General features: G+C 45.4%; 1 protein-coding gene across 1 annotated transcript in view; it reads left to right on the plus strand.

Annotated features, from left to right (window-relative positions):
* srbd1 (S1 RNA binding domain 1) overlaps positions 1 to 22,825 on the plus strand; it is a 162,004-nt gene that overhangs the window by 68,931 nt on the left and 70,248 nt on the right. The window contains exons 15-16 of the mRNA XM_056292050.1: positions 10,954 to 11,045; positions 21,338 to 21,420. Coding sequence (XP_056148025.1) covers positions 10,954 to 11,045; positions 21,338 to 21,420 — 175 coding nt within the window. The remainder of the gene's footprint in view (positions 1 to 10,953; positions 11,046 to 21,337; positions 21,421 to 22,825) is intronic.

Here is a 22,825-nt window from a genome sequence, read left to right on the forward strand (position 1 = left end):
ACTGCCTTAATTACAGAACAGGAAGGTTATACGTCTGACTCAGGGACGGATTGACAGATGAGCGGGGCGAGTGCTTGACAGAGACATAGATGGAGAGAGGGAGAAAAAGGCACACTCAAGGCTGTCCTTCACTCAAGTCCTCGGTGTCTTCATTACAGAGAAAATGAACAGGAAGGCTGTAGCTATTATGTCTTACTCACTGACATGGACGAGGGCGAGGAAGGAGAGGAGGCGATGAACGGAGGGCTGGTCGTGCCTACAGCTGTCTTCATATACAGTGTCTTAATTACAGAGCATCTGATGTAGATTTGCGGTTGTAGGTTGCACAGGGTGAGTGATTCATTGAAAGATGGAGGGAAGGTGGATGGGCTGAAGGAAGGACTGACATGACATAAACTAGCTTAAAGTGGACAGGCACTCATTGGCATCTGAGGAATAGGGATTGGCTCTGTCCCTGTCTGTCCCCTCCTTTATGTCAGTGTCCTGTATCCTCTCCGTTTTTTTGTACATGGTGTTGTTCTTTCATATCCTTATTTTTATATTTTTGTTCTCCTCAAGAGTGACATGGCAGATATATTATCATTACATCATCTTCTGTAGTAAGAGTAGAGAGAAATGAAGGGATAAGATTGGGGGAAATGCACAATGTACACTAAAATGTTGTGTATGGATATTGGGTTAATAAAAGGCTTTTCAACTGGTGGGTAATGACCAGAGTTCAGGGCTTCCAGGGCATATGGTTTGGCTATTCCACCCATCCATCCAAGCTGCTTATCCTGCTTTCAGGGTTGCGGGGATGCTGGAGCCTGTCCCAGCAGTCATTGGGCTGTAGGCGGGGAGACACCCTGGACAGGCCACCAGGCCACTATAATATATAGTATAGTCTATTTTAAATAGTAAAAAAAAAAAAAAAAAACCCACTGCCCAGTATACCATACTGAATCCCAAAGGAGCAGGTCAAAATGAGCTTAACTTTGGCTGGCTGTTTTTCTTTATTTCTTTTTGAATTTTCAATATTTAATACAAATGACCTATAGGAAGGTGTATATGTGCATTGACTGGAATTAAGTTGAGATGACTTCGACTTAAACAGCACATAAGCTATAATGCTTTAACATAACCCTGGCTTCTCTGCTGCAGCAGATGGTCCAGTTCATGCTCGATGCCTTTGTGTGTATCTGATGTGAATTTGTGTGTGCCTTTGTGTGCATGGTGTGTATGTGGGTGTGGATGCGTGCGTGTTGGATGTAGGGGGTTGAGGGGTGGGGGATAGGACCTAGGGCATTGGCAGGTGGTGGACAGTGTACATGCCACCCTCATCCCCATCACCTCCATCTCCCTCCCACCATGCCCCATTGGTGGGCAGACTGTCCCTCCTTCTCCATATCTGTCCTCCAATCCAGGCATCACTCTGTCGGGCCTCCCCTGCCACCCCCCCCACCCCCCGGGGGTTACTCCGTTCCTTGGATGGCCCTTCATGTAATGAACATGGATGGTGAATGTGTGTGCATGGTATCGCGAGAATTGATTGTACGTGTGTCCAATGCGTGTGTGTGTGTGTGTGCGTGCTTTAGACAAGAATGGGCCTGCCTCATCCTGCCACCAGATTGACATGAGTGTCTGTGAGGCTTTGCTCTTTTCAGACGTGCTTTGCTCTGGCATCTGGAGTTTGTGTTTGTGCGTGTGTGCGTGTGCGTGTGCGTGCCTGTGTGTGCCTGCCTCCTAGCATATTGCTAGAGACTGACGGCCCCTGACACCTGCCATTTGGACGCTTTTCTCTGTGAAAAATGTCATCGTCCTCAGACACGACGTGTGCGTGTCTGTATGTGTGTGTCTGCATGTATATGTGTTTGTGTCATATATGTGTGTCTATGTGTGTGACAGTTCCTCCCTGAATTTTCCTCCCTGAGGTTAAGCTTTGCAGCTGACTGAACAATGAACCCAGGCCGTTTGAGCTGCCGGGATAGAGTGGCTTGTGTCCCAGTGTGTGTGTATTTGTATGTGTGTCTGTTTTTGTTTGTGTAATTGCTGGAATTTTCAATAAACATATCTTGCAGCTGTTTCAGCCAATAATGTAGTCTGCTCATAACAGTTAAGTGTATTCTAATCCAAACAAGTTTGACACATTGGGTGTGCGGGTAATTGAATGTTTCATTCTTATTGTACTAAATGAGGGTGTACATGCTATAATACCATATGTTCCTACTGCAAACATGAGGCGACGCAGTCCGAAGGGCCTACTTACAGCCCAGTTGTCCAGCCATTCAGAGTTTTGCGATTCAGCAGCTCTGGTGCACTGTAATAGGTGCACAGAGCAACGTGCTGACATGATTTGGATGTTTGATTCCTGCTTATTAGCCCACTCATGGTGACGTGAGATGCTCTGAATTTGAGTCTTCAGCATGTAGTCAATGTCATGTTTTGCTACTTAACAGATAAATGTCCCATATTGGTATTTAATATGAAACAAAAAGAAATGTCTTTAGTTTGTGTATAGTTCATTGTTGCTATTCATGAAAAGGTAAAACTGTTGCTTTGGAAAAGTTTATCTAATTCACCAGTGTAGTTCAAGTTCAATTTTATTGTCATATGTATTTAGAATACAAGGAAATTCTTGTGCTCTGGCTCTCTGCCTTAACACAAGGGACACAAGGACAAAGAACACAATGACACACAATCCCCAAAAAAAGACTATGTACAAAATGAATTATATATACAATATACAGTATATACACACATTATATACACAATCCACATTACGGGATATATATATATGGGTGCTTTCACTTGAAGAGAAATCTTGCATCAGGTTTTTATTTATTTAAAGCAAATTTTGTTTGCATGCGATTGCAGTGATTGTGCTGGAAAGTGGGGATAGTGAAATTATTACTCTGACATCACAACAGCATAGTTTCCAGATGTCAATTAAAGTTGAATATGGTTGGACTTATGGTGAAATCGCTTTCGACTGAGTGAGCTCCAAGTGCACAAGACATTTGCTGTAATTCTCCAGAAACATAAAGAATCTCTTTAACTTGCCAAATTATATGAAAGTTATGTTTAATAGATTTAAAAAAATAAGTAGAAAATTCACCTTAACACATTTACATGTTTTCCCTATTTGCTTAGCTTGCTGATGCATTTTACCTGAACCAGAGCAAACACTCACTGTGTATCGCCATATTTGGTGCTGAGCTCCAGACTGACTTTTTACATTGGTTGCACTTGTGCACCATTTTCATTTATGTGCACCAGCACATAATTTAGGTGCACCCAAAAAATTTTGCTGTGGCTTTTTGTGCCTCAATAATGCATTTTAAGCGTCATCTTTTTCATCTGTTCCCATTGGTAATTTCTTAACACATCATGTAAATGATTGTAAACTGGAATAAAGATGCAGATACATTTTTTCTTTATTTGAATCACAGAACACTTAACAAGAAATTGTGATAACCTCAGTTGTTTGAAAAATAAACTTAAAAAGTGCTGGTTTAAAGTGCTTGACAAGCTCAAATAAATAAATCAGACTCGAATAAGTCAATCCAGTGACTATAACTTTTCCACTTATGATGTCGGAGCTCGGCTGGGCTTTTCAGGGCTGGGGCAGGTGTAACGGGCACCGCAGCAGTTTTATTGATGAAAAAAAATCATTAGTTTTCTTCGATTTTAATTACCGGTATGTTTTAAGGTTGTGATGTCGCTCAAAGAGGAGTACAGGGCACAGTCTCACACATACACACACGCCTTATTTTACCAACCCGCATTCTGTGAAGACCTGCCCTACTCTGCCTCTGATTGGCTAGTACTCGTTGCCTTTGTTGGTTAGATTGGTTAGGTTTAGGCATGAGGAGCGAGTGAGATGGTTAGGGTAAGAAGATCAGGGTCAGAGAGAGTTAGAGGCAGAGTAGGACACAGTAAGATGTCTTTGCATAATGCAGGTGGAGGAAAAAAGAATCCCACACACATACACACAGACCTGCTAAAATTCAGGCGCACTGGATCGACCAATGAAAATGTAAAAATCGTACCTGACAGATTTTTGGTCGCAGAGGAAAAAGGATATATATAGGCTATATATATTGTGTGTGTGTGTATATACACTCACCGGCCACTTTATTAGGCACACCTGTCCAACTGCTCGTTAACGCAAATTTCTAATCAGCCAATCACATGGCAGCAACTCAATGCATTTAGGCATGTAGACATGGTCAAGACGATCTGCTGCAGTTCAAACCGAGCATCAGAATGGGGAAGAAAGGTGATTTAAGTGACTTTGAACGTGGCATGGTTGTTGGTGCCAGACGGGCTGGTCTGAGTATTTCAGAAACTGCTGATCTACTGGGATTTTCACGCACAACCATCTCTAGGGTTTACAGAGAATGGTCCAAAAAAGAGAAAATATCCAGTGAGCGGCAGTTCTGTGGGTGAAAATGCCTTGTTGATGCCAGAGGTCAGAGGAGAATGGCCAGACTGGTTCGAGCTGACAGAAAGGCAACAGTAACTCAAATAACCACTCATTACAACCGAGGTATGCAGAAGAGCATCTCTGAACGCACAACACGTCGAACCTTGAGGCAGATGGGCTACAGCAGCAGAAGACCACACCGGGTGTCACTCCTGTCAGCTAACAACAGGAAACTGAGGCTACAATTCGCACAGGCTCACCAAAATTGGACAATAGAAGATTGGAAAAACGTTGCCTGGTCTGATGAGTCTCGATTTCTGCTGCGACATTCGGATGGTAGGGTCAGAATTTGGCGTCAACAACATGAAAGCATGGATCCATCCTGCCTTGTGTCAACGGTTCAGGCTGGTGGTGGTGGTGTAATGGTGTGGGGGATATTTTTTTGGCACACTTTGGGCCCCTTAGTACCAATTGAGCATCGTGTCAACGCCACAGCCTACCTGAGTATTGTGGCTGACCATGTCCATCCCTTTATGACCACAGTGTTCCCATCTTCTGATGGCTACTTCCAGCAGGATAACGCGCCATGTCATAAAGCTCGAATCATCTCAGACTTGTTTCTTGAACATGACAATGAGTTCACTGTACTCAAATGGCCTCCACAGTCACCAGATCTCAATCCAATAGAGCACCTTTGGGATGTGGTGGACCGGGAGATTCGTATCATGGATGTGCAGCCGACAAATCTGCAGCAACTGCGTGATGCTATCATGTCAATATGGACCAAACACTCTGAGGAATGTTTCCAGTACCTTTTTGAATCTATGCCACGAAGGATTAAGGCGGTTCTGAAGGCAAAAAGGGGTCCAACCCGGTACTAGCAAGGTATACCTAATAAAGTGGCCAGTGAGTGTATATATACTATATGTGTGTGTGTGTGTGTGTGTGTGTGTGTGCCAGTGAGTTGGAGAAAAGTCTCATCATAAACTCGACAGTAGGGGAGGTAGAGAAAAAAGACACAATAAGGGCAAAAACTGGTGGGATTTGATCCTTTGCCATTAGAGGCTTACATGTGACTTGAGAGGCAAAAATCTTAATCTTTTAGCTATTTTCAAATGCAAACAGAGCATTTGTTTGAAATGTTAAATCCACATAAGGTTGAATTACTTCAAAATGCCAAAGGTTAATAGCCTAAAAATGTAAGCTTTTCTCTGCGACCCTGTATTACTACTGTGACCTTGAATTAGATGAAGCAAGGATGGATGGATAATAGGGTTTGGTCAATTGACAATGCCATCATCCATTGCCGATGGTTGTAACATCTGATCGTAACAATGTGATTTTAACACCCACCCTGTCCACACCAACATTGGGGCGCACTCTGCCACACACACACACACTCACACTCAGACACGCCAATTTGCCAGCCCGGCTTAATTTGACTCAACACGGGAAGTCTCACCCAGCCCGGACACGGTTAGGTGTGAGGATTGACGGACTGATCGCTCTTTCTTGATTCTGTGGCTCATGATCCATGGCCATTCTTAGCTGGTGGAGCGATTTGTCTGGTTAATTCCGATAATGAACGAGACTCCGGCATGCTAACTAGTTAAGCAGCCCCATGGGGTTGGCGTCCAACTTTAGAGGGACAAATGGTGTTCAGTCACGCGAGATTGAGGAGTAACAGGTCTGTGATTCCCTTAGATGTCTGATGCTGCACGCGTGTCACACTGAGCGGATCACGTGTGTCTACCTTCCACCAAGAGGCGTGGGTAACCTGCTGAACCCCGCTCATGATGGCGATTGGGGATTGAAATTATTTCCCATGAACAAGGAAGTCCCAGTAAGCATGGGTCATAAGCTTGCGTTGATTCCCTTTGTACACACCGCCCATTGCTACTACCGATTGATAGTAAGGTCCTCAGATCGGCCCGAGAAGACGATCAAACTTGACTATCTAGAGGAAGTAGGGGTCTTAACAAGGTTTCCATAGGGTTTCCGACTCAAATTGGCAAAAAGTATAAATGGTAATTAATATCCAACACACATACATATAAAAAGCATAAAAGAAAGTATATAAAAAAGTAAAGTACCTTTATAGGAGTAGTCCCCCCCCCAACGATATTATCGTCCATCACAATGTTTCACTGTGGACATCATCATATGCCAATTCAGTAGATTTCACTCAACCCTGAATGAATGAATTTGATTAATTTGATTTTGATATACTTTATTAATCACTGTGGGGAAATTATGCTCTGCGTTTACCCCATGTTAAATTAAAAGTTCCTAGCTGTGAAGCTAGGAGCAGTGGGCAGCCGCCATGCAGTACCTCGGGACCAACTCCAGTTCGTCTTGCCATGCCTCGGTCAAGGGCACAGACAGGATTACTAACCCTAAAATGCAGGACTTTTAATGGTGGGAGAAACCGGAGCACCCGGAGAAAAACCCACCACAGACATGAGGAGACCATGCAATCTCTATACAAAGGATGACCTGGGTTGACCCCCAAGGTTGGACAACTCCGGGGTTCAAACCTAGGACCTTCATTTCGGATACCATGTTTTTAACACGGAAGCAAAGATCCATTTAAAATTAGTAATTTTTTTAACCCCCCCCCCCTTTTCTGGCCAATTACCCCACTCTTCCGAGCCATCCCGATCTCTGCTCCACCCCCTCTGCCGATCCGGGGAGGGTTGCAGACTACCCACATGCCTCTTCCAATACATGTGGAGTCACCAGCCACTTCTTTTCACCTGACAGTGAGGAGTTTCACTAGACATAGCACATGAGAGATTACTATTCCCCCAGCCCCCCCCCCCCCCGAACAGATGCCCCGACCGACCAGAGGAGGTATTAGTGCAGCGATCAGGACACATACCCACATCCGGCTTCCCACTCGCAGACGCAGCCAATTGTCTGTAGGGGTGCCCAACCAAGCCGGAGGTAATATAGTGATTCAAACCGCCGATCCCCATGTTGGTAGTCAACGGAATAGACCGCCACACCACCCGGATGCCAAAGTTACTAATTCCTGTGGAATTTTGTACCACAGAGCAGTGTGATGTTACCCTCAGCCTTGACAGTTCAGGACAGGCTCAAGAGCCTCTCCTTCTGTTAGGTACCTCTTCTTTCTCTTTCTCTTTCTCTCTCTATTGCCCCCTCACTTCTTATACTTTTTTGTCCTCTGTATCTGGTTACTGAGGTCATGATATCACCCTTGTTCTTGTGGCAGATCTGATTATCTGTTTTAATTGTGTGTGTGTGTGTGTGTGTGTGTGTACCTCTATCTGTTGGGACTATAATTAATTATCAAAGTATGTATCCATCTCTTCCAATGTCAGTATTTTTTAGGGGCAGCGGGGGCCAATGCGGCTGGATTTTTCCAGCCCAGGGGTGTGTCTAAAAGAGGCAGGGAGACAGATAGGGAAGCCTGCTTGTGACTTTGCCCAAGGATGAAACAGAGCTTAAGGCAGGGATTCTGTGTGTGTGTGTGTGTGTGTGTGTGTGTGTGTGTGTGTGTGTGTGTGTCGCGCTCACTTAGGCCAGAGAGCACGGGCACAGACAACCTTCTGCTGGCTGCCAGGGTGATGCCCTCGCCATTGCGACAGCTCGGACACCATAGTGATGAGGGCTCTGAGCTGTATCCATGACAGTGCTGTTACCCAGCTGCCCCAGCGGCAGCCTTAATTAATTCAGACATGATAGGGGACAGTGGCTTCTCACTCTACTCGCATTCGTCTTTGACTGTCTGGTTCTCTAGTTCATCTCTCTCTCTCATTCTCGTTCTCCTTTCTGCCCACTTTTCCCTCCACCCTCCTTCTCTGTTGCACTTTTATTTTTTGCCTCTCTGGCTCTCTCTCAAGCAATGCTCTGATTGCCGACTAAGGCGCTGCCACGCTCTCAGTCGGCCAGCAACATTCCACAGCCTCGCCCGCTAATGAGGGCAGAGAGTAGGGTTAGGTGTATTCATTGAGTGCTTTGCTAGTTATTTGCCTAACTAAAGACCCCGTACTTCTGTGGGCATCTGAGTTGTAGAAAGGAAATGGGACATCTGCCCATTTAGGACGCACCATTGCTTGGCATTCACAGCTGTGTGTGTGTGTGTGTGTGTGTGCGTGCGTGTGTGTGTGCGTGCGTGCGTGCGCACGCGCACACATAGGCGTATGTCGGGTTAATGACCAGCTCTGCTTTGACCTCCCTGAAGGTCATGTGCCAGCGCTCGTTAGTAGCGTCACCATGGTGATATGTCAGCTGTCAGTACAACGGGTGGGCGGCTGACAAAGAGAAGACGATGGCAGGAGGGAGGGGTGGATAGACGGATGAATGGGGTGGACTGGAGAGAGAGGATGAGTTCATTTAAATCTGATTCTCATCAGAAGGCCTCTGCCACACATAATTAAGAAGATACAATTGGCAAGGTTAGCAGTTGTTTGTGTGAGCATGCACGTGTGTGTGTGTGTGTGTGTGTGTGTGTGTGTGTGTGTGTGTGTGTGTGTGTGTGTGTGTGTGTGTGTGCGCGCGCGCACGTGGGTGGATGCGTAGGGATAAATTCATGACACAGGCAAGGATTCGAATAATGGACAATGAATGCGATTGTCACCAAGATTAAGTTGTACCAACTGTGTATATGTGTGTTAAATCAAGCAGGCATTGACCCTTCACTATATCTGTCAGCCCTGAGGGAAATGATTCTGCCCTCCATGCAGCCATCCACCCCCCCACCTCCATAAGAAAACAAGAAGACAATATAATAGCTTTAAATGCCAGGACCACTTTTATATGGTCACCACTAACATGGGTATCGATTGCTTTGTTGTACCACATTTCTGACTGTGGTGATGGATAACAAGCGGCCTACTTTACACTGACTATGTTAACATAGCAAATGGCATCAATTACCACCAGTGGTGCCATGTTGAATTATTCCACGTTCATTGTCGAGATGCTTAAGCTAACATTGTGCAATGTGGCTAATGACCTTTTCAACTCTTCAGTTGAATCTGGTGCAAGAAATCCTTTTCGTTTGCTGTCCTCCAAATACAGATAAGGTCATAGTTTAATTTACTGAATGTAAACTAAGGAAAAAAAACCAAAGCAACACACGCAATATAGCATTTTTCTTTTTTCTCTCATTTCCATATTGTGCCTGTGTGTTAGATAATTTGAAATGGTGTCAAACCGAATCAAATATATTTCCATCCAAATAAATGGACTGATTTTACTGGGTGATTACAGTCACCTGCGTGAGCTCACATTTGATGTTGCAGTACACCCAACAGGCCTCTAGATAGCACTAGTGACACATGAATCAGCAGGGCAATACTAAGCATGTTGTCTTATTGAATACTTAGCAATACTCACAGGTAGCCTTGCTTGTTAGATTGTTAAATGTTTGCCCTTCTGTGGTCTTTTGTGTCACTGGGAAATGGCAGAAATGCAATTTTAGTAGAAAAAAATTGATTGTAGCTGACATCTTCCATTAACCACCGAACTGGAAACACAGGCTTTAAAATCTGATAGTGTTTAATTGCCCTAATTTATAGCAACAATGCTTCTTTGCCTGAGCTGAAACAAGTATACAATTTGCTTTGTACTATTTGTTACAAGACAGAAATGCACGAAAAACTTACTGTGCACTTATATTGGTTTTCCTTTGCCTGCATTACAATTTCACTAGACTTAAGCTAGGGTCAATCAACAAGACAAGACAAGAATGACAGTCACCAAGGCAGAGTCTGAATAAAAGCCCAGTAATAATGATCACTGTTAAACTAGCTTTAACAATCGCTGCACAATCTCAGTCTGTTATGTGCAGTTTAAAGACTGTAATTCAGTTGAGTACAGGTGAAAAGAACTTAACTATTAATGACTTAGTGTGAGCCATGGGCTGTTTCGCCCTCTGCTTCAGTCTCGTATCGTAATTGGTCTTCAAAATAGCTGAGTCAGTGAAACCTTAATTTACCATTTCACTCAGCTAACCTCAGACATTGGTCAAATGTAGCTTCATAAAAAGACAACTTTTAATGATCTGAATAGGCTAGCAATTTACTTAGTAGCTGACAGTTACTGTTTGCTTTTTTTTTCACTTAAAATTGCTAGTTATATGTAAGAGGTATTTTATCTTGACCCATCTCTGAATGTAATTGATTTCCCTTAATTATGTCACTTACAATGCTTAAGATCTGGCTGCCAAGGGTCAGTGGAAGTCAGATTAAAGAATCTGTTTGAAAAGCTGTCATTGACAATTGACAGTGTTTAAAGTCTGAAGCAGTGCTGCTTTAGCCCCACAGCCCTGATCAGACTTTCTGTCAAACATTTAAGAAATATTTGTTAACTGTGGTTATTCTGTCTTTCTCGGAATGCCCCCCCCCCTTGTCTCCCCTTCTCTTTATCTCTTCCTGTCCCTCTACACTTTCTAATCTTTCTTACTCACTCCCTTTGTCCTTCACATCCTTTTCACTCCCTTTCTGTCTCTCTCTATCTCGCTCAATACTCTTTTCCATTTTCACACTCACCTTTACTTCCCTCCCTCTCTTTCTCTGCAGTATAACCAATGAGGCGGGATCGTCCATCTACAGTGTAAGTCCAGAGGCAGGAAAGGAGATGCCCAACCTGGACCCCAACCTGAGGAGTGCAGGTTTGACAAATATCCCGCAGACAGCAAATATTGGCTGCTGAGATGACGGTTCAGAGAGACACACGGAGAGAAAGCGATATACAAACCAGCGTTGATTTTATCGGCAAAAACCCTGAATATCGAAATATTTTTCTCTGTGACAACAAATAGCTGATAACTAAATGAAATTACACTGCTTTGGTTCTCGCTAGTATTCAGGAAAAATGATATTCAGTCAGATTGGATGAAACTCAAGTTTTTAATCGTCATAAAGCCAGCGTGTTCATTTCATCATTGAAAACAACTGTGGGAAATTTCAGTCAACTTTTGTTTGCAAGGGTCATTTTCAATGTGGTTATCATGCCGTTTTCATCAAATCATTTGATGTTGCTGTTGTTAATGAAATGAACACTGATTCAGAGTTGGAGTTAAATTACAGAATAAGAACACAAGGAAGAGTAGATGATGCAGCAAGACAAACAGGCCAAGACATGGAGAAAGAGATGAGAGGAGAGGGGTCGAGACATGAGGACAATGGAGTGGAGAGGGCAGCAGGCGAAAGCAAAAAAGATGAGGAGGGCAAGGAAGTGGAGAAAGTTAAAAAAGAAAAGAAGCAGTCAGGAGAGTTGACAAATAAATGGCAAGCAGACAAGACCTCAGTGTTGAGTGTTGAGCCACATGATTGAAAATGGCAGCCTCCAGGGTTGACGATCATGCCTCAGCTGGCAAAGGCAGGGGATGGGAAGGCACAAATTCTGTTACACTGTGAGATAGCCAATGATAGTGATGAGTTCAAACCATGATGTTGGAGTAATTCTACACCACGTCCGATGCCACAATATGTGGTGGTAGGACTGATGTGAAAAGATATAAATTGTGCTGATGAAAATGGTTTTAATTGACCAAATTATGAGACTCTGTCAGGCAATGAATTCAGAGACAGTGTTTAAGAAAACAAGTTTTCCATCAGCTACAACTGTTCATCAGCCACTTTGTCTTCCTTGTATTGTTCTCATTCAGTTGCCTTTCATTGTTTGAAGTGAAAATCTTTGGGCTTCTTAACTTAATCCCCGGTTCTTTGATAATGGAGTGAGGTGTTTCACTATGGGAATCGCCTCGGCTTGACCCAACTATGGATACTCCAATGACACCACGTCTGTCAGCGACAGGTGGGTCAAACTGTGCTTGGGGCATGCCCCCTCATATTACCACTGTCAATCAACCCCTCAGATCATTCTAGACTGGTTTGTTGCCGTGTCTATGCAAGTGGGGAAGTGATGGTGAAACACCTCACTCTGTTATCAAAGAACCGGGGATTACTTTAAGTAACACAAAGTTCTTTTTCTAACGTCATTCTGTGTTTCACTATAGGAGATATAGACCACTCCCGGATTGCATTACTCACCTGAAGCCATAAGTAATGTTGAGCCGGGTAATGTTTATCACACGGACCCTGGCACATTTGCCTCTAGTACTGCTTGTGCCAAGGATGGCCCCGAGACAGCCAGCCTGTAAAACCTTCCGAAAGTATGAGCCATGGCCCAGCTCGCTGCAGCACAAATGTACTGCTAGAAACTCCCTTTAAGAGGCCACACCCCTCCTTCAATGAGCCCTCAAACCCTGAGGGGGTTGCAAACCCTTACAGCTATAGGCCAGTGATATAGCCTCCACAATCCGGTGAGACAGCCTTTGGTGGGACAATAGCTTGCATTTATGGGGAGTGGCCCATGACACAAACAGCTGATCCTCTTTCCTGAGCCATGCTGTTCTACTCACATACATATGCAGAGCCCGCACCGGGCACAATGTGTTAAGGCTCTGCTCCTCCACTGAAGAGAATGGAGGTGGGTGAAAAGCCAAAAGCTCTACTGTGGGACTTTGTAGGCTGACTTCTCCACCTTAGGCACAAAGGCTGGATCAGGCCACAGGCAGACCTTGGCAAGCCCTGGGGCAAACTGCAGACTGGAAGGGCGGATGGACAAAGCCTGTAAGTCATTCAACTGCTTTGCTGTGGTTAAAGCTGAGAGCAGTACTGTTTTCAGTGAAATAAACTTTATCCCTACCACCTCTATAGGCTCAAATGGGTGAAGAGAGAAGGCATCCGATATTACCGACACGTCCCACAGAGGAACTAGGGGCCTGGAAACTGGGAGCTTGCGGCATGCACCCTCATGAAACAACAAGCTAATGGATTCTGCCTCATGGGCCTGTCCCCGAAGACCATATGACAAGCTGAGGTGGCAGCTAAGTACACTGTAATTGTAGAAAAAGCCTTCCCCTTATCTGTTAATTCCTGCAGGAATTAACAGGTGATAGGTGATAAGGAATGGTATTCCTCAAGTCGCACCACTCAAAAACCCGCCATTTACCACTATAAAGAGAGCAAGTGGAGGAGGCCCTTGCACTCTGAATGGTGTCAATGACCTGCGCTGCCAGGTCTGCAGCGTTCAGATTCCACTTCTCGGGTGGTATATTTCGCCATGCACCTAGGACAGAAGATCTCTGCATATGGGGAAAGGCTATGGCTTGCCTACTAGAAGCTGTATTATTTCCGCTACCTTATGCTTGGATGACCACTTTGGTGCTATCAGGATTAGCAACAATCCCGGCTCTCTCACCCTGGCTAGGGTGGGGAAAATCAGGCTGAGAGGGGGGAATTCATAGCAGTGCATGTTTGACCATGGGTGGGCCAAAGCATCCACACTAGAAGTGCATTTACGTCCAACAGGGGGAAAAACAGTGGACACTGAGCCTTTTCCTGCAAAGCGAAGAGCTCTACGGCTGCCTGGCTGTATTTCTGCCAAATTTGCTCCAGCTCCTGTGGGTGGAAAGTCCACACTCCATACAGGGGGTTGCCCTTGGGACAGAATATCTGTGACCCTGTTCAAAATGCCCAGAAAATGTGTCACTTGAAGGGACATGAGCCCGGTGCTGCTCCACATGATTATCTTCTGAGCTAGTTTGTGCAACTGCAGCGATTGAGTGTCACCCTGAGAGTTGATGTAGAAATGCAGAAAATACTTTTGTCCAAATGACACTGCCAAAAGCTCCAAGACGTTTATGTGAGCCTGAGCCAACCTCGGGTCCATGGTGCCATTCACTGCTCTGCCCAACATGGTCGTCCCCCCACCCTCACAGGGACGCATCTTTTGTCATTACGCTGGATGACACCGCCCGCAGTAGGATGCCTGATGCAGTAGCCGCGGTGTCCCTCCAAGGGTAGAGAGCCACCACGTTCGCTGGTGTTATTTTCACCTTGTGGCTGAGGTGACAGCGTGGGCACAGGCACAGTGTTGCAACCCAGTGTTGAAAATCCCCCATCAAGCTGACATCTTCCAGACGTAGAACAGATATTACTGAAGCCATGAGGCTGAGCAGGTGTAGTCTGAACGATACTAACTTCCTCAGTCAGAAGAGAGAGCTCATCATCGGCAGTCACTTGGGGTTCAGTGTGATTGTCCTCCCTCTGGGTCTTCAGGTGGGCGTAGAGGCCAAGCCTGGAGCTGCGTAATGGGAGGATGCCTGCGTGTGACAGCTTTTTACGTGGAGTGGCTGATGCGCCTGCAGCCACTACACAGTCCTTGACAGGGGGTGGTCAGAGTCCAATGGCATGGAGAACCAAGACAATTCAGGACCGCCCTCTGTTGCAGCCTTCATCCGCCTTCACAGCCGTTGTGACCTGGGGCCATCTTCCGCCAGTTCTGCTGTTGAGGTCTTTGTTGGATTGCGCTTCATCTGGAACCTCCCCCTTGACCTGTCTGCCTTGGGTGACGGTACCAGGAGCCAAGCTCTAGACGGCATAGCACTTGGTATCATTGGTACCAGCAAACTTCTCCACCACGGCAAGGTGGCGATCCAGGAGAAGAGAATGAGACACTAATCTCTGCTCCGTTAGCGTGACGCGATAAGAGATGGAGTTTATGTTGAGACCCAAATATTCTGTACGTTTCGCGGGTTCTATTTAGCTCTTTGCCCAGTTTATATTGAGCCCAAGATTCCCGAGATGATTTCTCACCTTAGTGGAATCCCTGACTACCTTTTCCCGCAAGTAGGAGCACATGAGATTTTCATCTATATACACGAATATTCTGATGCTGCTGTTCTTCAGTGGAGACAGAGCTGGCTCCACACATTGGCTGAACATCCTCGGGGCTAATGACAGCCCTTATGGGATGGCTTGGTATTTGTAAGCCATGCCCTGATAGGCAAACCTGAGAAACTTCCTGTGTTCAGGATAAATTGGGATGTGAAAATATGCGTTTGAGAGATCGACTGTTACAAACCAATCACCCGGACGAATCGAGTGACAGAGCACTTTGTGTGTCAACATCCTGAACGTCTATTTTCGTAGGTGTCTGTTTTATACACATATGTAGATCTAAAATGAGGTGAAGGGATGAGCTCCCTTCTTTAGAGTGAGAAAGTAACAGGAATAAAAACCTTGATTAGCTTCCTCACTTGGGACTGCTCTGATCACTTTTTTGTTTAACAGGGGTGCTATTTCGTCCTGTGTAGGACTTGTGCTGAATCCCTCCTGGCCACTGAAACTACCCCACCATTGAATCTGGGTGGTTTCATAGCAAACTGAAGTCTGTACCCCTGAGAAATAGTGGACAGAACCCACAGGTGAATGGCACATGCGCGCCACCATTCTGCCCGGGCAGTAAGCGGGCCCTTGTGGTCGTGTTCTGGTGCTGTCATCTCTGGGGCCTGGAGTGAGCGATCTTCCCATGGAGGAGCATGAGCTCCCCCTGTGGCGATTAGAGGGGCATAGCATTGTTTTACTTATATTTTTGTGTGTGGGAAAGCATTTCGTCCTAGGCCCTGAGCCTGGCTGCAAAAATGCAAACTTTTTTTTCTGAACAGAATGGAAGTGCTTGATGATACAGTGTAACCTGTTGCCCCTGATTTTCCTCCTCTTGAATGTGAGGGGCGAGAAACTGAGGGAGGACACCTGAAAAACTGGAAAACACCAGGGTCTCTGAACTACAAACTTTGGGGCTCCATTTGGGAGGGGAGAGTGAGAAGCTGGGAGTGTTAGGTTGCATTTCTCTTCTTCTCTTCCCCTTTGGAGGGTGCAGGTTTCTTGCCGCCACTGCTGCAAAGGAGTGCTTGCCCCATGGCTTTTGGTTTTCTGACTGAGGCTGCTAGTTAGTCTGTTGGCCAGCTGCCTGTCTCTGTGGTTTTGAACCCCCCTGTCTCCCCCCCACTGCCACAGCAGCAAAGCCAGCTCTCGGTCCCTGAGAGGGGCGATGGATATGTTTCCAGAGCAGGCAGAGGTCAAAGGCTTCACCTTCTTGATTCCTGAAGGTGCTGGTCTTCTTCATGTTTTCCAGAGCTGGAACGAAAATACCTTTGATGAGGTCGTGGGCTGCATCCATCACCTCTGCCTTCTGCGCGTCACTCAGACCTGAGATGTTCACCCACAGAAACCTCTCACCTGAGACTGCCAGTCTCATAACTCAACCGCAGCCTTGTACTGCGCCACATGAGGAGTACAGGATGAGGTCATTCACCACACAGATCTCGTCCCAGAGACCAGGGTTGGGAGACCCAGTGTCCAGCTGTTGGCCCATCTCCTCTAGGATTTCTGCCTGGTCTGCAGATAGCAGTGTCATTGCATCTGGAGAGCACACCGACTGTGCTGTGTATTTGTATATCCTCTGGAAAGCTTAGGCAGTGAGGCGTTCCATTTTGCTAGGCAGATAAATGTTGGAGGAAGCCAAGAGAGAACGGCAGTTAGAGTGGAGGTGATAAGCCACTGAAGGCAACACCACTGGGGGTTCGACCAGTCCCAGCTCCCCCATCCCGTGGATCTCCAGCTTGGAGTAGCCCTTGGTAGGAAGCTTACTCTTAAACAGACTGGACCAGTACTGGCTCATTTCCCCCATGCAAGCAGGCACTGCTGGCAGGAGTTGTTTTGATGGCGGTTGAGCGGGTGGGAGCCTCAGTTCAGTTCAATTCAGATCTTTATTGTTCCTCGAGGGGAAATTCAATTTGCAGTAGAGGGCAAAAACACATGGAACATTAATCACAACAGTTAAAGCAAACAACCAAAACCTGTTCATTCAAAGTATCAAACCATTGAAATGGTAGACATGATAAAGTGCTGGTGAGCAGTGCAGTCAAGGGTTAGTGCAAATTAAGCGCATTTATTGCACTTAGAACAAAGGAAATTTTAAACCTATTGCTTTTTACCCTGGGGAACCTGTATCTCCGCCCAGAGGGGAGAAGAAGGAATTCCTCCAAGAGTTGGTGGTCAGAGCTGGCCAAGATCAACTGTGCCTTCCGCAAAACTTCTCTGTCATTGATATCTTTTAAAGAAAGCTGCGTGCCAATAATTTTTCTGGCTACTTGGACAACATCTAACAAGACAAAAAAAATTTGTTTTGCACTGTAAGGTTCGCATACCAAGAAATTAAACAAAAGGTTAAAATAAACTCAATAAAGGATTTATAAAATAAAGCCATCAGTGTCTCGTCCACATTAAAAGTATTCAGTCTGCGCAAAAAGTTAAGTCTCTGCAGGACCTTTTTGTAGATTGCAGATGTGTTGAGGTCATGGTTCAAGTTCTTGTCGATCACCGTTCCCAGGTACTTGTAGCAATCACGAGAACCCTTAATTATAGTTGTGACGGTTGAGTGGGAGCTTTTCCTGAAGTCAATGGCCGTATCTTTAGTTTTAGAAAATGTAACTTCAGGACGTGGTTGTCACACCACTATATCAAGTCTTTGTGGTGACCCCTGGGAAACAGGGAACAAGCCAAAAGAAGAAGAAGATATTGCGCATGTTGATATCGCGATGAAGGTACATTTTTGATATATTGTGCAGCCCTACATCGCCCCATGTGTCCTCACAGCCCAGTTCCCCCTCAAGGAGTGCCTCGAAAAGTGGCGGCAGGTCCGGGGATTCAGCTTCCATCATGTCTGCCCAGCTTGATGTGGCTCGCGGCTGATGGGTGCTGCTTGCGGCTTTCAAGGTGGCTCCTGACAGCCATGGGTCCTGATTGTTGGCCACTGCCACTCTCAGCCTCCTTTCCAGGATCTTTTCTGGCGTTGATGTGCAGCAGGAACATGACTGGGAGTCAGCCAGCAATGCTTTAGCATGTTTAGTGCCCATGCAAGTTATGCACTTGGAATGAAGGTCCCTGCCCAAGATGGACATCCCACATGATGCAGGGCACAGGCAAGATGCAGCCTCTTATATCTTTGGTTCCGACCTTTTGGCAGGGGTAGCAGCTGAAGACAATGCGCCTGGAAAAGAAGAAAATCATATAAATATTCACCTGCACTAGGCATACCACAGCGTGTTAGCCTATCGGTCAGTAGCGCTAGCACATGGGGTTTTGCCTGAGCTAACTGTACCGTAAGAGTCTTATTCGTCATGACAAATTAACAGGACTCAAGAGTACGTGGCTCAGCTAACTAATACTGACTGAACCTTAGTGGGCTCACGGTAACACGTAGCTGGAGAGTATAATGTTACACAGTCACCAGCCGCAGGTTAGCCGGAGGAACAGCTTGGCTTGATGTGGACATTGCTCCATTTTATCCTGTGTAACTACAAAGTACACTTCTTGCAAAGGACTTACTCAGTAAATCCAGACTGAAGCCAGGAACTGCATTCAGCAAACTAATCTTTAATGGGTCATCTGTGAACTGTTGAGCAGCTATCCACGTCATCCTAGATTAGCTGAGGGAGCTTGTATAGTTTCCACACGGGAAGAAAGTGAGAATGATTTGAGAGTGGTTGATCGATGGTGGTGATATGACGGGGCATGCCCTGAGTACAGTTCAACCTGTTTGTCACTGACAGACATGGTGTCATTGGAGGTTCCATAGTTGGTCACGCCAAGGGAATTCCTATAGTGAAACGCTGAACGACGTTAGAAGAACCTTGAAGGCAACTTAACGACTCTCAAAACCTACGCCCACTGACATTTACTGAGATTCTCTTTCATGCAGTATGCAGTCACTTTATGAATGATTGGTTGCGATTACCATCAAGCTACAGGGAAAGACCAAAATGTTTTCAGGTTTTCTCTTCATCCTTTTTCTCTCACCCCTTTCTTTGCCCCCCCTCCCAGCTTCCTCTCTTCTTTTTTTTTTAGCTAGCTTCCTCTTCTGTCCTTCCCTCACTCACTTCATACACCATAGGGAAAAGTGTGTGTGTGTGTGTGTGTGTGTGTGTGTGTGTGTGTGTGTGTGTGTGTGTGTGTGTGTGTGTGTAAGAATCAAACAGAGTTTTAAGAGAGCGAATGTTTCCAGCAGACTTCCTCCATAAAAACCATAAATCCAGCGATGACGAATTATTCTTCACTACTTTCCTACAGTCACCAGCACTGAGAGAGCCATGGAGGCCATGTTTATACCCTTAATGAAAGCCATGGGAAATACACAGCATTTGGCTTTGGTCGGGTGTAAACGAAAGGGGTGCTGAACGTCGTTGCTGTGGATATAAGGGCAGGAAAGTTATAGTGTGTGTGTGAGTGTATGTGTGGTGGATTCTTCATGGTTATGTGGTTTAGCAAAGTATTTGTGTGCTTGCCTGTGTCTGGGTGAGTCTTCATGTGTCATAGGTGCACGTTGGAATATATTTTGTGAGCCATCTACGACCATCGTCATCTTGCTCTCTGTTCTTCCCGTGGCCCAGAGGGAGAGCTAGGGACTCCCAGTGGTATTAGACAACACTGCAGCTATTCACCAAGCACTGCCAAACACTTTCACCTCGTCGCTCTTATTTACCAGTGTTTTTCTGGTCTTTCCTGCTTTGTTATGCTCTGCTCTGTTCGGTACTTTGATGGAGCGTAATGTACTGTGCTATCTTGCTTTGCTTTGAAATGTACGGTGTGCTGTAACTCAATTCTGTCGTGTTCTGTTCTTTTCTACTGTGTTCTGTCTTTTCTACTCCTCTCATCTGTTCTTTCCCTCTGCTTCTCCTCCCCTGCTTCCCTGTTTTGTGGTACTTTATTTGGCTAGTAAACTTTCACTGAGTGCTAGAGTCGCATTGGGCTCTGTTTACAAATCAGCTCAATGCAAGAGAGAGAGCGAGAGCATGAGAGAGAGAAACAGGATAGAGGGGAAGAGGACAGGATAGTAGAGTTTTGGTGGTGCAGTGAGCAAGGCCAGTGCTGAAACTCCATCCGTGTCTAAATATTATCTCAGGCAGCAGCCATGCACCGCCAGAGGAGAGCAGGGAGAGGAGAGGTATTGATTCCACCACACATACTCACTGGCTCTCTCTCGCCTTCTCTCTCTCGCTCTCTCTCTCGCTCTCTCTCTCTCTCGTCTCTGTTCCACCTCGAAAACCTAAATATGAGGCTTATAGCACACTGCAATGCGTTATTGGTGCCTATTGAAACATGAAGAGATACACACAACACACGCACACCATGTAGCAAGCACAATCAAATGGACGCATTGAAGTGTCCTTCCAAACTTCTGCAACTTCTAATGTATTTCAGGTGGCTTGGATACATTTAACCAGTACCTTTTGTCATGTGGGTCCCATGGCATTCCTGGCCTTGGTGTTAAACCAAGTGAAGATGTCATGGAAAAAACTAAATCAAATATCAGTTTCTAGAGTAGACGTCATTGTGTCAACTCACCAGAGTAGATGACTGTTGTGGGGATTTGAAGTACTTTTAGTTTCAGAAAATAAAACGTTGCAGCTAAATAGAAGACCTCAGATACATAGAGTGTTGCTGAATTACGGTCTGAACTGTTAGCTTTCTTCATTGGAGGAGGAACGCAGAGCTGGTCCATGGCAGGTCCTTGGGCTTTTGGGGAAACATGTTTCTGCAAAAGCGTATAGGTGTAGAGTTGTGTGTGTGTGTGTGTGTGTGGTGATGCCATTTATTTTGGTGTGTACACGAATGTGCTCATTGAATAGGGGAGCGTCGGGGATATGTGGGTGGAGCTAAGTGACAGATGCAGAGGCTCCAATTGAACACCAGCTTCAGAATTCATGATTGGTGGGGTTGTGGAAATCTCAATTAGGATCGACCTGCCCTCAGGCCAGTGCTACAATATGCAAGAAATTTGCATTTTCAGTAATTATAAATCATATGGATTTGCATATTCAGTGACTAATTTAGATGGCATGTTTCTGAAGGAGGCAATTCATAGACTCTCCTGAGACCCTCTGTGCTACTCCTTTTTCCTTGCTAAAGCCATCATACAATTGTGTGACAAGTGTATAATGTGTGATGAATCTTGTGATTTGTTTTTTCAAGGTGTGTTTATTTAGGCCTCTAACATGGCCTTTCATGTTGCAAAATATAATGCACGTGTGTGCGCGTATTGTGTTGACAGTTTCTATCGGAAGACGGGTCCAAGATCCTTTGGCTGAACTGGTGAAGATCGATCCTAAACACATCGGCATTGGAACGTACCAGGTGAGTGTGTGTCTCTTCGCATGTCTTCAGTTGCTCATTGTGGTTGAGAGCTTCTACTCCCTTGGCAAGATAACATCTGCTTTTAGTTAGGCCGAAGCAATGAGCTGAGTGGACAAGAAGTTACTTTCTGTGAGGGAGGAAGAGAAAGAGCGCAAGAAAGCCTTGCCATGTTTTCAGTTCTCCCTGATGCATTCAATGACCAAAGGTGTATGAACTACTCAGCCATTAATGCACCACAGTGGAAACTGCTTATAGTGATCACATCTGTCACGGCTGATGTGATCACTATAAGCGGTCAGTCACTTAAAGTGAATTCAGGTTGTTTTTTCCAGGATGATAAGCTAATGGACATGTGTACACTTACTGAATAAATAGAATGTAATGAAACAGACAACTCTTTCTTACAGGATTTAATAATACTAATAATAATAAAGGATTATATTTATATAGCACTTTATCTAGACACCCAAAACACTTCACATTGAAGGGGGGAAACTCGACTCAACCACCATCAATGTGTAGCACCCACCTGGGTGATGCAAAGCAGCCATTTTACACCAGAACGCTCACCAGTCTTCAGCTTGAGGTGGAGAGGGAGAAATCAATGTGTGAATTACATGGGGGGAAGATTAGGTGGCCAGATGGAGAGAGCCAGGTTGGGAATTTTTCCAAGACACGGGGGGACCCCCTACTCTTTGTGATAGGTGCCATGGGATCTTTCAGGACCTCAGTTTAACGTCTCATCTGAAGGACGGCATCTCCTACAGCACATTGTCCCTGTCACTGCATGGGGCATTGGGATTTTTTTTTGTTTGTTTTGTTTTGTTTTTATTAGGACCAGAGGGAAGACTGTCCCCTACTGGCCCACCAACACCACTGCTGATAGCGCCTCAGTTTTCCTGGGAAGTCCCATCCAAGTACTAGCCAAGCCCACACCTGCTTAGCTTCCGTCATTCGGCAGAGCCAGGGTACATGTTGGTATGGATGCCAGCGATGACTGAAAGATAGTAGTCCACTGTTGGCTATTGCACTGTAACAAATTATCAGCTACTTCAAATGCCTCAAACAAGAATTTTGAAAATAGACTGTATACTAGATTATACCAAGTCTCTAATTTTTTGTCTGAAAATCTACAACCTCGTGTTTCTACAATAAGCGTACACACCAACTCTGAAAAAGTCGTCTGTCATGAATGTTTTCGCAACAGTTTCGATTTTCTCAACTTGTCCATGAATTTCACCACACGCAATGGAGACTTTTCCAGTGGCATAACAATGTGTATGTGTCTGTTTCCCCACTGTAGACATACTGCCACTTGCTGTTCAGGAGCACTTGGCTTATGGTAAATGGTCCTCTTGTTTTTAAAGGGATAGTTCAGATTTTTCAAAGTGGGGTTTTATGAAGT

This window comes from Lampris incognitus, chromosome 13 (assembly GCF_029633865.1).
Source record: "Lampris incognitus isolate fLamInc1 chromosome 13, fLamInc1.hap2, whole genome shotgun sequence".
NCBI lineage: Eukaryota > Metazoa > Chordata > Actinopteri > Lampriformes > Lampridae > Lampris > Lampris incognitus.